Here is a 17,101-nt window from a genome sequence, read left to right on the forward strand (position 1 = left end):
TTGCTTTTCTCTTCTTCTTTCTTCCCTTTTTTAGTTTTCTTTTCAGGTATCCATTCCTGGAAACCGTGAATGTATAGAGACATGTTTGAATGAGCAAAATTAAACTCAAACGCATTTTTATTAATCATGAACAACCGGTACTGGAGTTGAGGGGGGATGAGGGGGGATGGCATCCCCCCTAAAATAAAAACGGTCAAAATCATCCCCCCTGTAAAACTGCCATCCCCCCTTTCAATTCCTTATGTCATTTCATCAATGAATGTGGTTTTACTGCTATTTCAACATTTAGAGTCATCACCAGAAAAATAACTTATTTGACAATTTTCACCTGTTTCAAGTACATTTTCACTTGAAATAAGTAGAAAAATCTGCCAGTGGGACAAGATTTATCTTCTTATTACAAGCAAAAAAATCTTGTTCCACATGCAGATTTTTCTACTTATTTTAAGTGAAAATCTACTTGAAACAGGTGAAAATTGTTGTTTTTTCCAGTGATGAGTCTTGTTTTAAGTGTAATGAGATTTTTTTTACTAAAATGAGACATTTTAACTAGAAATAAGAGAAATATTCTTGTTAAGATTGTGAGTTTTTGCAGTGATCCATGTTACTTATCCTGTGAAGGACAGAGTCATATTGATAAGTTCAGAAAACTGTTTTTTATTGTTGTGTTTTGATGTATTTGATGTAAGCCCAGTGGATATTTAAAGCTTACAGAAGGCTGCATTTAACTGCTGCTATGTCATTCCTGCAGTATTCCTGCAGGTGTTTTGGTCACTGCTATTATTTGTAATATATTATATTATTTGTAATCAGCACAAATTATCTGTCCCCATATGATAAAATCCACCATCCCCCCTGATTTTTTTTTACAACTCGAGTACTGTGAACAACAGCCAGCAAACACAAGGAAACGTGCCTGGAAGTGTGGCCAGTCGGTGGGCATGCCGGGCCCGTGGGTGTTCTTCCACCAGCGCAGGTCCTCCTGGTCGTCGATGGCCATCAGCGTGCTGTGCAGCTCGCCGTACACGGCCAGCACACTGACAAGAAGGGAATCTCATTAACAGTCAGCTCTTACTTTAACGCTCTTGAGTCATTTTTGAAGAACAAGTTGGACGACTGGCAAGTTATCTGCTCGTACAGCCATCTGAGAAATTTCTATCAAGACCTTACTCCCAAGATTAAGCAAATTAAGTGTGTATAATTCCTCTGATCCACCTAAAACACCCATGTGGCTCCACCCGATTCTACAGAGTAATTAAGTTGCTCTCTTATCGATTTATTATCTTAGAGTAGAAGTGGGTAACTGTGAACCCTCAGAAGCCGATAGCAGTGGAACGACTTTTAATTAGTGTTCAATGGAGTCACATTATTGAGTTTCATGCACAACTCTAACTATGCGGCAGCCGACGAGCTGCAAGTCAAAGGGGATAAATAGATGCCTTGCTGGTCCTTCACGTAAATGGATCTTTGTCTAATAAGCAAAGACACAACAATTGTTTTGCCTTAACAAGAAACACTGATGAACCAAGAGAAACATGGATGTTTGTCTAGTGCAGAGGTGCCCAAAATGTTGAAAGAGCCATATTGGACCAAAAGCACAAAAAACAAATGTGTCTGGAGCCGCAAAAAATGAAAAGTCTTGTATAAGCCTTAGAATGAAGGCAACACATGCTGCATATTAGTTATAACTGGGGGAATTATTATGCATTTTGAGAAAAAAGTCGAAATGTCGAGAAAAAAGTCGAAATGTCAAGATTAATGTTGAGGTACAATCTTGAAAAAAAAGTTGAAATTTCGAGAAAAAAGTCGAAATGTCAAGGAAAAAAAGTCCAGATTTCGAGAAAAAAGGTGAAATGTTGAGAAAAAAGTCGAAATGTCGAGAAAAAAGTCGAAATGTCAAGATTAATGTTGAGGTACAATCTTGAGAAAAAAGTCGAAATGTCAAGAAATAAGTCGAAATGTTGAGAAAAAAGTCGAAATGTCGAGAAAAAAGTCAAAATTTTGAGAAAAAAGTCGAAATGTCGAGAAAAAAGTCAAAATCTTGAAAAAAAAGTGGAAATGTCGAGAAAAAAGTCAAAATTAAAAAAAAAAAAAGTCATTATGTCGAGAAAAAAGTCGAAACATCGAGATTAAAAAGGAAAGCAAAAAGGAAGAAAAAAAGAAAAAAAAGGTCAAACATTTTTTTAAAAGCTCCAGGAGCCACTAGGGCGGCGCTAAAGAGCCGCATACGGCTCTAGAGCCGCGGGTTGCTGATCCTTGGTCTAGTGGCTACAGAGGAGGGCTTGTTCTCTCAGATGTAAGTCACTTTGGATAAAAGCGTCTGCTAAATGACAGGATTATTATTATGATGTTACTTTGGCCTCTGTCCACCCGTGAGCTGGCCCTGCACATCAGTAGGGAGGCGGCTGGACGAGTGTGTTCAGAGTGCCGGTGTTCACCTCTCGTTGTTGGTGATGTCCAGGTGTTTGTGGATGGAGAGGAGGGCCTGCCTGAGAAACACGATCCTCTTGCGCTCTTCATCCTGCGATTGGTCGAAGATGGACTCCATCTCCTCCATGTAGCGGGGAGCGTAGCGGTTCACCTCCTCCAGGACCTTCTCGTAGCGGGCGCGCACCTTTAAACATTTCAGACGTTTTTTTAAATCATCACAAACAGGTTTTACATTTATTTTTTGAAGCAGTTATGAAAGGGGGAACAAATCTGTCTCATAACGCTTTTGACTGAGAAAACCAATGCCCATCGTCGCAGGGTCGAGATGCACATTTTGATGTATAACACACCTGGGTGCACGTTACGGTTCAGGCGAAGAAGCAGCCGAATAAATGGCATAAATTGCGCCAAAATTACATTAATTCAAAATGGCCGACTTCCTGTTGGGTTTCGGCCATGGTGCCAAGAGACTTTTCTTTAAGTTGCGACATGATACAGGTGTGTACCGATTTTCATGCATGTACGTCAAACCGTATTGTGGGGCTTGAGGCACGAAGTTTTCCAGGGGGCGCTGTTGAGCCATTAGGCCACGCCCATTAATGCAAACCAATCAATATCAAATTTTTTGCCAGGCCTGACTTGCGTGCAAAATTTGGTGACTTTTGGGGCACGTTTAGGGGGGAAAAAACCCTCATTTCATCGGAAGAAAAACGAGGATAAAAACAAAAACGAGAACGAGAACGAGAAAAAAACAACAATTCCTACAGATACAATAGGGCCTTCGCACTGTAAGTGCTCGGGCCCTAATAAAGCCAAAAAGCCAAATACATGAACAGAAAAAGTAAAACTGCCTCTATATCTGATAATGACGTTAAAATCAGTCTTAAACTGAATGAAACAGTCGTTCAGACCGACTGTTGCATTTCCACTTGCTTCCTTTCTTCCTCCTAGTTTAGTTTAGTTTAGTTTATTTTGCACATAAAACATAACAGTAAAAAACAAAGGTCAAATGAAGCATTGTGCAGGAGAGGTGGAAGCCAAAAAGGCTTATGAAAATCCCTCCCCTTTATAAAACAAACATAAACAACTTCCCCCTAAAGTGTGAAGATTCAGATTTATCAATAAACCCTAAAGATAATAAACGGTGCTGTTGTCTGACTTCACGGGCAACCTGTCCATCGTGTGTGTGTGTGTGCGTGTGTGTGTGCGTGTGTGTGTGTGTGTGTGTGTGTGTGTGTGCGTGTGTGTGTGTGTGTGTGTGTGTGTGTGTGTGTGTGCGTGTGTGTGTGTGTGTGCGTGTGTGTGTGTGTGTGTGTGTGTGTGTGTGTGTGTGTGTGTGTATGTGGATGTGCCGGCGGCTGTGAAGTTGTGAAAAGTTGGATATTCTGCTTTCCGTTATAAGCAGGATGTCAATATTGTTTTTATTCTCTCTGACTTCTCTCCAGTCGGAGCACAGGCAGGAGACCTTTTGCTTATTGCTAATCTCCGCTGTACTTTGGCATTGCACTTTTTTGTTGGTGTGTTTATTTATTTTCTCTGCAGTGATTTGAGTTTCCACCGGTGCTGGCAGCATCTCTGTTTATCCTGCACTGCTCTGCACGCCCGGTTGCACCTGAGTGGGATACGACAGGTATGGAACATGGATGGATGGATTTATATCTTTTATGAAAATATTGGGGCTCAGAGTATGTTTGTTTTCTCTTCTGGTTAAATAATCCTCTGCTGCATCTGCAGCCCTGCTAAACTTCTGTTCCTGCTCAGCACCCAAGCTGGCCCAACAGATGGAGAAAAGCATGCAACAGTGACCTTCGCTGCACACCTTCTCCGCCTCCTGTTGCACCAGTTCTCTCTCCTCCTGGATCTTCTTCTGTTTGTCGATGGCCACGTCTGGGTTTCCCTGGGCGTGCGCCTCTCGCTCCCTGGCCGCTTGCTCCTTGCGACTCACCTTATGGTACGCCCTTCTGGCTTTGTCCAGCTAAGACAAAAAAAAAACATCATTTTACTCTCTAGGGACGATATGCAAATGTGAATATAATGCAACAGCTAATGAAGCTGTAGTACTCTGTGGAGGAATAGTCAAAAATAGCTCAGAAAGTGCATGTTAAGTTCATTTCAGACATGGATCGCTAACATTAAGAGCCTCAAATATCTGATAAAGTGATGAGATTCCCTTATTGAGACACCAAAATATTGGAGAATGTAACCGGGGAGGAGAGCCATGGTATGTGTATAAAATTTGACTGGACCGTAAATCAAGTAAGGTACTGTCCACTGAAGCCTTCAGAGTTACAGTTTTTTTTTGTTTTTTTGTGTGTCACGCTATATAAATATACAAAAATTCCCCCTAGCTAGCCAAGCATCCATTTGCTGCGCTGCATACCACCGGCAGATGGAAGCGGCTCAAAATGCCCTTTTTCTACATGTTAATATAAGGACAATTTGTGTTATTCACAAAGTATAAAAGGGAGCGACTTCTTTCGAGCATGGCAGATCCTCGTAACGTGTCCCACATATCGATTAGACATGAGCTTTATCTCAGATACCATCCCTGTCTTGGGACAGAGTAATCCAGCAACCTTCCACGCTGCAGAAACTCACCTCTGAGAACGTAAAAAAGCCTTGATACAAGAACATTACAAGACTATTTCAGACTATTTTGCTATTTTAAAGAATTTGAGGCAGCTACATTCGTTCTGGTAAAGATATTTTAACTTAAAGCAAGACATCTCGACTATCTAGAAATACAGATAAATGTATTCCCTGTATTACGACGGAGTATTAGGGCCAAACTAAGACAAAAAAATTTAAATTACCAGAATAAAGTCATAATAATATGAGAATAAAGTCATAAAATTACGAGAATAAAGTCATAATATTACGAGAATAAAGTCGTAATATTTTGAGAATAAAGTCGTAATATTAAATATATTTCCTTTCCTTCCTTCCTGTTAGTGTTAAATAATATAAAATAATAATAAATTATATTCTCATAATATTACGACTTTATTCTCGTAATGTTACGACTTTATTCTCGTAATATTACGACTTTATTCTCGTAAAGTTACGACTTTATTCTCGTAATGTTACGACTTTATTCTTGTAATATTACGACTTTATTCTCATAATATGACTTTATTCTCATAATATTACAACTTTATTCTATTACGACTTTATTCTTGCAACATTATGACTTTATTGTTGTAATTTTACGACTTTATTCTCGTAATATTACGACTTTATTCTCATATTATGACTTTATTCTCATAATATTACGACTTTATTCTATTACGACTTTATTCTCGTAATATTACGACTTTATTCTCATATTACGACTTTATTCTCGTAATATTACGACTTTATTCTCATATTATGACTTTATTCTCATAATATTACGACTTTATTCTATTACGACTTTATTCTTGCAACATTATGACTTTATTGTTGTAATTTTACGACTTTATTCTCATTATATTATGACTTTATTCTCGTAATTTCCAATTTCTTTTTTGTCTTAGTTTGGCCCTAATACTCCATCGTACTGTATACTCAATAGTGGGTGTAAAAAGTGAATGAAATTGAGAAATCCTTGCATGTTCTTTCATCATGTGATTTCACACAGGAAGAGGAAGCCTCAGGCCCAGAGCTGTGTGCAGAACGGTTTAGTTGTGATAACGTTGGGTTGGTCTGAAGAGGCAGGACTTCACTGTGGGTGCCCATTTGTTTTAGTCTAATATCTGATAAATGCTTTTGTCTCTGCCTGCTGCCAGATTGTGGTCTGGCATGTGCTGAACAGCTGATCATGAGCCACATTAACCCGCTGCATGCCTGTTCACTGTGTGACTGTTGAGAGTTATTTGAACACACCACCCGGTCCGACTTCATCACAAGCACCGGATTGATCATCCAAACAAACACCGTCACGCTCAGCAGCCCTTCCAATTAATGGAAAACAGAGTATCCCTTAATGCAGTTGAAATTGCATGCATAAAAGAACCTACTTGCTGTTTATCAGGGCCGAGAATAAAGTATATAACCTCTATCTTCTGAATACAGAGCCTAAATCGAGGCCACCTATTTATCATGTGCCTGCTAATGATGTTGCAGTCTTTTCTAGTATGTATGAGACGCTCCCCTCGAGTCTGGTGTATATTTTTAATTCAAATACATGATTATGCCTCAGGTCAACGTCACAAGCTTCTCTCCAATCAGAGCGAAGCTGTGATTCATGCTTTTAAATACATCTGAGAAACGTCTGAGGACCGTCTGGTGCAGGAAAGCGTTCTGTTCGGGTCACCGAGGCCTCGGCCCGGATGGGAAAATGTGACGGGGGAATGTGACAGGGGAAATGCCTCCCACATAAATAAAACGGATGTCTGCAGCAGAGGAGCAGGCGTCTATAGATACGGACGTGTGGCCGTACGTCAATGTGCATTAGAGCACTTTAAGAAAGAAACAGTTTAAAAATGAGCAGGAATGAATTATGTATACCATTCTGGACGACATCAAGTTGAAAGATGGAAGTGGAATTAAGAGATTTGTATGGAAACATGTTATATAACAAAGCTTAAACAGTTTTTGTTTTAAGTATTTATGGGGAGTAAATGTGAGTCAAGAGGCATTTAGCTTTGTGTCTGACATTCATCCAGCTAACTCCTCGTTCCCCTTCATCACAAAAATAAATCTTCCCTGGATGCCAGAATTGCAGACTATCAACAATTGTAGGAGCCAAAAACAAACTAGTAGGTTTTTTTTTTGTTGCTATTTTGAGGATTAATGGATATTGTTGGCAGTTTGGTTTGTGTTTTGATCATAATATAATTTTGTAGTCATAGTGATTATGGGGACAGCAGGTCACATGTTTATGGGGGGAGATATTAGTTAATTTATACACCTGATCCTCGTCATTAAAGTACGACGGAGTATTAGGGCCAAACTAAGACAAAAAAAAAAATGGAAATTACGAGAATAAAGTCATAATATAATGAGAATAAAGTCGTAATATTATGAGAATAAAGTCGTAACATTACGAGAATAAAGTCGTAATATTATGAGAATAAAGTCGTAACATTACGAGAATAAAGTCGTAATATTATGAGAATAAAGTCGTAATATTATGAGAATATCATTTATGAGAACTCTAACAGGAAGAGCAGTCTTCTCCCTGTGTTAAAATGAAGAATATTGAGCATCTTGTTAAGTTATATTTATATATTTATAATATATTTAATATTACGACTTTATTCTCAAAATATTACGACTTTATTCTCGTAATATTATGACTTTATTCTCGTAATTTCCATTTTTTTTTGTCTTAGTTTGGCCCTAATACTCCGTCGTATTAAAGGGGGGACAGAGGGTAAGCTGGGTCGCTGTATGTTTTGTCGACCGCTTCCTTTTTGTGCACATTATCCTAATTTACGTCATTTCTTCGTTAATAAAAGCTTAAACTTATTTTGATCCCAGTGAAGTTTTTGTTATCCTCAGTCTCTCAGCGACAATCCCTCCCTTTTTTTTGCTCTTTGAACTGGCTACAACAATAATAATAATACGACAAAAGGCTGGATGTTGTGAGGAGTGAAGCTGGAGTGCAGCGGCGGATGTTGGAGGGCTACACACCAACGCAGAGAAGCAAAGTTCTGCAGACTGAACGGTCAAGTTAACGCGAGCGGACAGCTAGAGGACTGTATCTGCACCCGCTGGCTGCAGGAAAACAATTGTTGAGAGCCGTTACTGTACCACGGACCGTAGGCGGCGCCAGACCTCGATTACTGGGGTCATGTACCCCGATAAATGAGATCTGTGCCCCGTACAAGCTCCAACGTTGACCCTGGCTCTGAAGGAGCTGGGATCTGCTCCAGGAAGCAGGTTACGTTCAAACTCTGAGTCGGGGGGGGACTCTGGTTTTTCCGCTTGCCCAACCTGGTCTGTTACCATGGTAACTGAAGTGATCCTGGCTGGCAGGTGCACCATAAAGGCACCCTGAGTTTCTACACGTCTCCTCCCACCTGAAGCAGCGGTCGGGACGTGGGTTGTCATAGCAACGTGAGCCCGGAGGTCTAGAAGCTGAATTAATACACAATGTTTTATGCAGAAAGAGAAGATTTTTCAGTATTCGAACAGAATTGTTAATACTTCCTGATCAATAGCTCATTAAACTGTATCGTTTTGCAGTCACCGAGGTTACCCAGGTCGTGGACGTGGGATTGCATCAGAGCACGGTCTCAACAGGTCAAATATGCACGATTTTAAGATTTGACTTTGTTCTGTTTGTGTTTGCATCTATAGAATATTAGTTTTTTTCGTGATGCCTGTTTCCTGAGTCGTTATTATGGAGCTAGAACAGTCTCATAATTTGCAAATGCACACACCGTTTCACAAATGCACAGGACAAAATTCACAAATGCACAGACCGATTTGCAAATGCACAGAACAATTCACACGTGCGTAGGACAAGATATACAAATGTATTTTTGATGCACACACAAATATAACCTGATTTACAAACGTTTCTTTGTCTGTGAGCTGCGAATTTTGTGAATTTTGCTCCTATGATTGGCTGAAACAAAGGAAGACATCTGATTGTGAATTTTGTCCTGTGCATTTGTGAAACGGTGTGTGCATTTGCGAATTATGAGACTGTTCTAGCTCCATACGTTATCAGCCGGTGGTGTTTCATGTCCAGCCGCAACAACCGGCTTAGCAAATGGAAGTAGTTGAAACTTAACGTTGTCCAGTTCACAAACATAGCAGGTCTTTATGATGACAACTGTGATCTAAGTAGTGGGGGGGGGGGGTGACCCTGCCATTGAGGTGGAGGCCTTTGCACCGAGGGAATTAACCAAAGTCACAGGTTATCTTTGGATCTCTGGACGCTCAGTGGATTTATTGTGTGCACAGCAGCAGTGATGGAGGGTTTGGGATCCCTGCCAACTACAGCAACAACAACAGTCTCATCTGTTTTTACCAGCTGCGATTAATGGATGCAACACTGCAAGCACTTAATACAACCACGAGGACCCTCTCCTTCTTCTGCTGGCATGCTGAAATTCAAGGAACTCGGTGTAAAAAGGGTGTAAAGTAGATCTATTGTTGTATTTTAGGATGTTTGAACGTTAAAAAGGAAAACCAGACCTTTTTAAGCCGTTTGGCCCACGGCTTCTGAGCACGTGCGAACCCCGTCTCTATGTCCTGGGTCTCCTTGAAGCCGCCGAACAGCTTCTTGTGGAAGGTTTCCTTCTGCCAGGTCCTAACCCGGTCTCCATCCTCCGACACGAGGGAGCGACAGATGGAGGCGTGCAAGGAGGCCAGCCGGTCAGCCGAGGACAGGAAACACTGCCAAGCCTTGAAAAGAGATCCATACAGAGGACCTGGAGGAGGGAGAGGAGGCGTTCTTAACGTCTCCTGTATTTGTGAATGACCTTTTTATAGTAGTTTGCACTAGGCCTGTGTTGAAAAAATCGATTGCCCAATTCTAAATCCATTCTCATATTAATTACTAAAAAAAAACGATTCATATTTCTAAAGATCGATTTTTTAAATTTTTTTTTTTTTTTATTTATTTATGTTTTTTTTTTCATCATTATATTACAACTTTTGGTTATTTTTTTGTTTATCCCCAAAAAAAGTAATGTTTTGTTGGACACGAGAATAACTGGTGCCATGTTTTTGCCTTTAAATATGTTTAAAGGTATGAAAACATTAAAGTGTTAGGTTATAATTGCATAAATTGTCTATATTTCATTACTTTATATACTGTCTTAGGGTGACATTTGCAAAAAATGCTAAAAACCAAATTCTAGAAAAATGAAAAACCCAAATAGACCGAAAATGGAACAAATAAAAATGGAATGTGGGAAAAATTAAAACCGATTTCATACGTCTCTGTTTCCTCCCTGGATCTGTTTGGTAATTCTGACCCACATGATGTTTCTGAAAGCAGTTCTATCAGCATTCTGGGAGCTGATTGGTCCTTACACCATCATTAGCTGTTTAATCTCAATATAATACTAGTAGTAATATTTTGCATAACTACAGTCATATAATTCATGCAACAGCTCAAAAAACAGTTCTAATAACACTAACCCAAATCAATATCGGAATCGAATCGAATCAAATCTTGATAATCGATTCTGAATCTTAAGAATCGGAATCGAATCGATTCTTGACATTTGAATGGATCCCCAGCCCTAGTTTGCACGGAGTCGGCCGGTGTTGCGAGTGCTGCACTTACTGGAGTCCACGACCGGCTTCCACTTGTTGCTCCACTCACTGAGCTGCTGAGCGTACTGCCGCTCCACTCGAGCACGCTCCTGGAAACACGCCACGATGTCGTTACAGGCCTGGAAAGCGTCCTCCGTGCGCTTCACCGTGCGCTGATAGTTCCCCGGCTTTCAGGAAACAAAGAAGGAGTGAAGATGAAAACACACAGAGGAGAGAAGTTTGGCAAAACCTTTTTTTCTTCTCTTTTTTTTTGGGCTTTGAGGAGTTGAATGAAACCAACAGCTTTTTTCCATTTTCTTTTCAGTGTCTGGTTTCTTTAATATTTAGTATCGCGATCACTGTTTCAGACAACAGATTATACTGCATCTGTTTGTGGTTTAAAGCGAACTGAAAATGAGTTAAACTAATTCGGGGGATGGTTTCTACCACATCTGCGTCACTATGGTTTCAGTTATAATTCCCTTGTGATATTAATGTTATTGAAACATTCAAATTAATATGGCACGACTACAACTGCTTCCTTTTTTCTCTTTTGTATAATATTAGCAGTCGTAGGTCATAGTTCTCAGAGGAAGAAGAAACTCATCAACTCCAATCTTGCATTCAGTTCGTACGAATATGATGTTTAATGATAATTTGCTCAGACTGCAGACCTGTCACCCCCATCCTGGGGGCTGCTGTCCTGCATGATTTACCGTATTTTCTGGACTATAAGCCACTACTTTTTTCATAGGTTTTCAACCATGCGGCTTATACAAAGGTGCGGCTATTCTGTGGATTTTTCTTCCACCGCTCGGGGCGCTCTAACCGGAATTAGAATCAAAACTAAGACAAAATAAATGCAAAGAAGAATACACTACTTCTTCTTTAGCAGATAGAAGTAGGTAGAAGCCATTATATGTTTTTTTTTTCCCTAGGGTAATTATGGGGAGGGTAGGAATGTGGGTAGAATAGAAATCGTGCATGTGAAAATGTGAATTGTGAAAATTATTGTGAAATAAAAAGATATATTTAAAAAAAAGTCAATTTTTTTGTCAAAAAATCTTATTACACTTAAAACAAGAGTAAAAAAAAAAAAAAGAAGTAGGTAGAAGCAGATTTCAAACAGATAAATTAATACCGGTTATTTTCTCTTGGTTCTGTCCAGTTTTAATCAGCAAAGTTGCTGCCATGTTAAAAGACACTGTTAGGAAAGGATCTATTTAGGTACAAACATGTACATCATTTACAGTTCACAATCCTTCTGTACATGTAGTAAATATCTAATCTAACAACATAAATATCTGCGGCTTGCATATCTTTTTTTTTTTAATAGAACAGATGCAGCTTATATGCAGATGCGGCTTATAGTCCAGAAAATACGGTACATGTTTTCCTGTTTCTCACACCCTGATACGAGTGACTGCATCGTTAGGAGACTTGTCCCTAACCTTAACCTTGGTGAAGTTCTGATGACGAGCGTTAGTCTGATCAGGGTGTTAAAGCAGGAACCAGCTAAACCTGCAGGACAGCGGCCCCCCAGGACCGACCTTACACCTTAGACACATAGACATAAAATGAAAGCATCAAAGTTTGAAATATGGCTGGAGTTAAAAAAAAGATTTGGGAAATAATTTATTTAAAATGTTGCTGATTTAATACTTAATAAATGAATGCAGTACCGAGGTGCATGTTTTCAGCTTGAGAGAGAATAACTTCACCGTAGTTATATCCAGTACTCGAGTTGTAAAAAGAAATCAGGGGGGATGGTGGATTTTATCATATGGGGACAGATTATTTGTGCTGATTACAAATAATATAATATATTACAAATAATAGCACTGACCAAAACACCTGCAGAAATACTGCAGGAATGACATAGCAGCAGTTAAATGCAGCCTTCTGTAAGCTTTAAATATCCACTGGGCTTACATCAAATACATCAAAACACAACAATAAAAAACAGTTTTCTGAACTTATCAATATGACTCTGTCCTTCACAGGATAAGTACAATGGATCACTGCAAAAACTCAAAATCTTAACAAGAATATTTGTCCTATTTCTAGTTAAAATGTCTAATTTTAGTAAAAAAAATCTCATTACACTTAAAACAAGACTCATCACTGGAAAAAACAACAATTTTCACCTGTTTCAAGTAGATTTTCACTTGAAATAAGTAGAAAAATCTGCCAGTGGAACAAGATTTCTTTGCTTGTAATGAGAAGATAAATCTTGTCCCACTGGCAGATTTTCCTACTTATTTCAAGTGAAAATTTACCTGAAACAGGTGAAAATTGTCACATTCTTCTGGAGTTATGTTTCTGGTGATGACTCTAAATGTTGAAATAGCAGTAAAACCACATTCATTGATGAAATGACATAAGGGATGGAAAGGGGGGATGGCAGTTTTACAGGGGGGATGATTTTGACTGTTTTTATTTCAGGGGGGATGCCATCCCCCCTCATCCCCCCTCATCCCCCCTCATCTCCCCTCAACTCCAGTACTGGTTATAACGTAACTGTATCTGCAATCATAATGAGTTTAACTTGGATAAAGTTGGTGTCAACAACCAACAAGACTGAATGCACCATGCATGACTACTATTGTGCCCTGTGACGGATGCAGAAAGCGAGAACGTGCGCTGGTCTGGTCCTCGTTGACCGGGGAAGCTCATTCGTGTTGCAAATTATAGAAAATAACATTTAAAAAAATCTTTCAAGGGCTGAAGGTGCAAGTGAAACCAGAGGAGGTGGAAATATAATTTCCGCTTCATCTGCAAGTTCGGGCTGGTGAAGCAGCAAGACAATATTTTTCAAATATAAACAATGACATCATTACAGTTTAGGTTTGATCTCAAACAGTGATTTCAGTGGATTTCATGGGATTCATAGAAAAACGGAAAAGAACAGCAATTAAACTAAATCTAGGACCATTTTAGGATCCTAACAATCCCCCTGAGCTACTCTGACCTCTGAAGTGACATGATAATAAAATGAATCATCACAAAGATCACGCCGCTGGTTAAAAACATCTTCTCCAGGACTCTTATAGTTTTGTGGAAGCGGTTCCTGGTTTCCATCTCGGTGCTTTACTGAGCTGAACTATCGGAGCTGGTCCAGCTGCATAAGGTTTGTGTAAATGTCAAACTATCTTTTAACTTATTACTCTGCAGCACAACAACTTGTGGCAGTAAACAATGCCCAGTGGATGGGGTTGGAGCCTGCAGACGTGATTACAGCTCTCACTTTGGTTGTCGTACTGATGACTCCACCATGTGAGACATCTGTTTGTGAGCCTCATCCTCTCTGGGGAGGTTCTACCTCTCCATCACGGCGTAGTTGATCCCGGCCCGCCGCTGTGACCTCTCGCCGCTGCCTCAGATCCCCCTCATACAGCCACATGCAGAGGTGGGTAGTAACGAGTTACATTTACTCCGTTACATTTACTTGAGAAGGTTTTGGTGAAATTTTGTACTTTTAGGAGTAGTTTTGAATCACTATACTTTTTACTTTTACTTGAGTAGATTTGTGAAGAAGAAACTGTTACTCTTACTCCGCTACATTAGGCGACGTTGAGCTGTTACTTTTCTTTTATCCCTTTTATCCGCGTACGCGTCAATCAAAAGGTACAAAGGTTTGAAATTTTGTGCTACTTGTGCTTAATTTATTTTTGTTATGATGTTATTGTTTTATTTATTTTATTATTTATTAAAGTACTTGCATTTATTTTAAGATTATTTTAATTCAAGCTATTTTTTATTTTTTTATTAATTTTAATTTATTTTATTATTTTATTGATTTAATTTCCCTGAAGATGATTATTTTGTACTTTTGTCTGTTTGAATGGTTGTGTTAAAAAAATAAATCAAACGTTACTCAACAGTTACTCAGTTCTGCCTGGTTAAAAAAGAAAAGTACAAAGGCTTGAAATTTTGTGCTACTTGTGCTTAATTAATTTTTTTTATTCTGTTATTATTTTATTTATTTTATTATTCATTAAAGTACTTGAATTTACTTTAAGATTATTTTAATTTAAACTATTTTCTATGTTTTATTAATTTTATTTTATTTTATTGATTTAATTTCCCTGAAGATGATTATTTTGTACTTTTGTCTGTTTGAATGGTTGTGTTAAAAAAAAAAAATCAGACGTTACTCAACAGTTACTCAGTACTTGAGTCGTTTTTTCACCAAGTACTTTTTTACTTTTAATCGAGTAATTATTTGGATGACTACTTTTTACTTCTACTTGAGTCATATTATTCTGAAGTAACAGTACTTTTACTTGAGTACAATTTTTGGCTCCTCTACCCAGCTCTGGCCACACGTCACATGCACATTGTTTCTGATGGGGAGCGTGAATGCCAGACAGAGAGAGAGGACGGCACAGCCACGACCCCGAGTGTATTAACGGATCTGCAGCAACTGTGTTGTTTGTAGATGTGGAATTTGGAAATGTCTGCAATTTTCCAGGCAGCTGCCGTCAGCTCCAGCTCCAGCTCCAGCTCCAGCGGCGCTCTCGCTCCCGCTTCCTGCCTCAGTTGTGGTCGAGCTCCGACTGTTACTGACACGTGTCTGCAGACGGTGGAGAGGCTCCGCTCTTTGCGTGCCGTCATGTTAATGTTGAATCATTTGAAGCAACGTAGCTCATGTAAATATTACTGAGGAACAAAAGCGAACACGATATTCCCAGAGCAAACATTTTCAACGTGGAAACAAATCAAACGGCAGCAGGAGGCGACTAATAACTGACAGGATATTGTATCTCGGTCATGATGCAAGCGAGGAAATGATGTTAATATGTCTGCGTTATTTCTCATGTATATTATATTAAAGAAAGTGAAAAGTGAGAAGCTGCTTCTCCTAAATCGTATTGTGTTTATCCGATTTTCCCATGATGCATCATCGTCCAGACCAGGGGTCGGCAACCCGCGGCTCTAGAGCCGCATGCGGCTCTTTAGCGCCGCCCTAGTGGCTACCTGGAGCTTTCTCAAAAATGTTTGACCTTTTTGTTCCTTTTTTTCTTCTTTTTTTTTCTCTTTTTTCCTCTTTTTTTCTTTTTTTTCTTCTTTTTTTTCTTTTTTTCTTCTTTTTTTCTTTTTCTTCTTTTTTTCCTTTTTTCTCTTTTTTTCTTCCTTTTCCCTTTCCTTTTTAATATCTACATTTCGACTTTTTTCTGAGAAATTTTGACTTTTTTCTCGACATTTCGACTTTTTTCTCAACATTTAGACTTTTTTCTCAACATTTCCACTTTTTTCTTGAGATTGTACTTCAACATTAATCTTGACATTTCAACTTTTTTCTCGAAATTTTGACTTTTTCCTCAACATTTCAACTTTTTTCTCGACATTTCGCCTTTCGCCATTTGCCTTCATTCTAAGGCTTATACAAGACTTTTCATTTCATTTCTTTCCAGAAATATTAGTTTTTTGTGTTTTTGGTCCAATATGGCTCTTTCAACATTTTGGGTTGCCGACCCCTGGTCCAGACTAATAACAGCATACCGTATCTGCTTCCCACAGCATCCAAACACCAGACAGGCCCTTGATCCCGACCCCCCTCCTAATTGGTGGGTAATTAAACAGCAGCTCATCAGATTTTCCAGTAGAAGCTGGATCACATGTCTTAATTCTGTTACTCGCATTCTTTGTAGTCAGTTTAGTTTATTATCTATCTTAACTGTTCTCTTCCTGCTTTACTGTAACCGGACATCTTTGCTTTCGTTTTCCAGAGTTAAAGTATCACTTGAAGTGAAGTTCAGTGTCAGGGTGTTTGAAACGTGCACCCGGACTGTAAAAGTGAGTTACAGTCGGACCAGCAGCCTCCATAAAGAAACGGCTCCCCTCGACGTCGTCTCCGTGAAACACGAGTCGCTTTAATCAGACTTCACACCAATGCCCTAGTTGTTCCCCTTTCTCTCCTTCCTCCTTCTCTCCCCCTCTGCCCCTCTGTTGTGGTTTGCACTGACTCTCCTCTCCCGTCTGTGATTTAAGCAGAAACAGCTGAGGAATCCAGTTTGAGGCCAGCGGCAGCGCTGCAGAGGCCCGACCGGCCGATCGCTGTAGCAACGAGCTCTGAGACGCTGCTGGAGGAGTTTTTTATGGAGACTAAAGTGCTCTGTTGAAGAGACGGGTTGTGGAAGTCTCCTGACAAAACCTACTTCACCTTTCGTGTCTTTTAATCGTACGCACAACACAAATGGGAAACTCACTGCACTTATATGGTGCTTTTTTTAAACCACTTTGTGGCGCTTTCACACATCCCTTTTCCACCAAACCGGTTCAAGGGCTGGTTCTGGTTCTGGTTCTGGTTCTGGTTCTGGTTCTGGGTCAGTGCTGAGTTTGGAACCGGGCTTTCTGTTTCCACGGACAAAGAACTGGCTCCGGGCCAGAAAACCCGGTTCCAAGGTAGCACCAACTCTTTGCTGGGCTAGAGGAAAGAACCGCTTACGTAAGCAGAGGAGGTGGAGTT

General features: G+C 39.6%; 1 protein-coding gene across 2 annotated transcripts in view; it reads right to left on the minus strand.

Moving 5' to 3' along the window:
- si:ch211-51c14.1 (protein kinase C and casein kinase substrate in neurons 2 protein) overlaps positions 1-17,101 on the minus strand; it is a 34,698-nt gene that overhangs the window by 7,868 nt on the left and 9,729 nt on the right. For both annotated transcript variants that reach the window (XM_061711945.1, XM_061711946.1), the window contains exons 3-8: positions 10,661-10,817; positions 9,562-9,797; positions 4,250-4,405; positions 2,439-2,614; positions 917-1,037; positions 1-56 (exon numbers count right to left, since the gene is read on the minus strand). The exon at positions 1-56 is cut by the window's left edge and continues 33 nt beyond it. In XM_061711945.1, coding sequence (XP_061567929.1) covers positions 1-56; positions 917-1,037; positions 2,439-2,614; positions 4,250-4,405; positions 9,562-9,797; positions 10,661-10,817 — 902 coding nt within the window. The remainder of the gene's footprint in view (positions 57-916; positions 1,038-2,438; positions 2,615-4,249; positions 4,406-9,561; positions 9,798-10,660; positions 10,818-17,101) is intronic.

Source organism: Cololabis saira, chromosome 21 (genome assembly GCF_033807715.1).
Source record: "Cololabis saira isolate AMF1-May2022 chromosome 21, fColSai1.1, whole genome shotgun sequence".
Taxonomy (NCBI): Eukaryota; Metazoa; Chordata; class Actinopteri; order Beloniformes; family Belonidae; genus Cololabis; species Cololabis saira.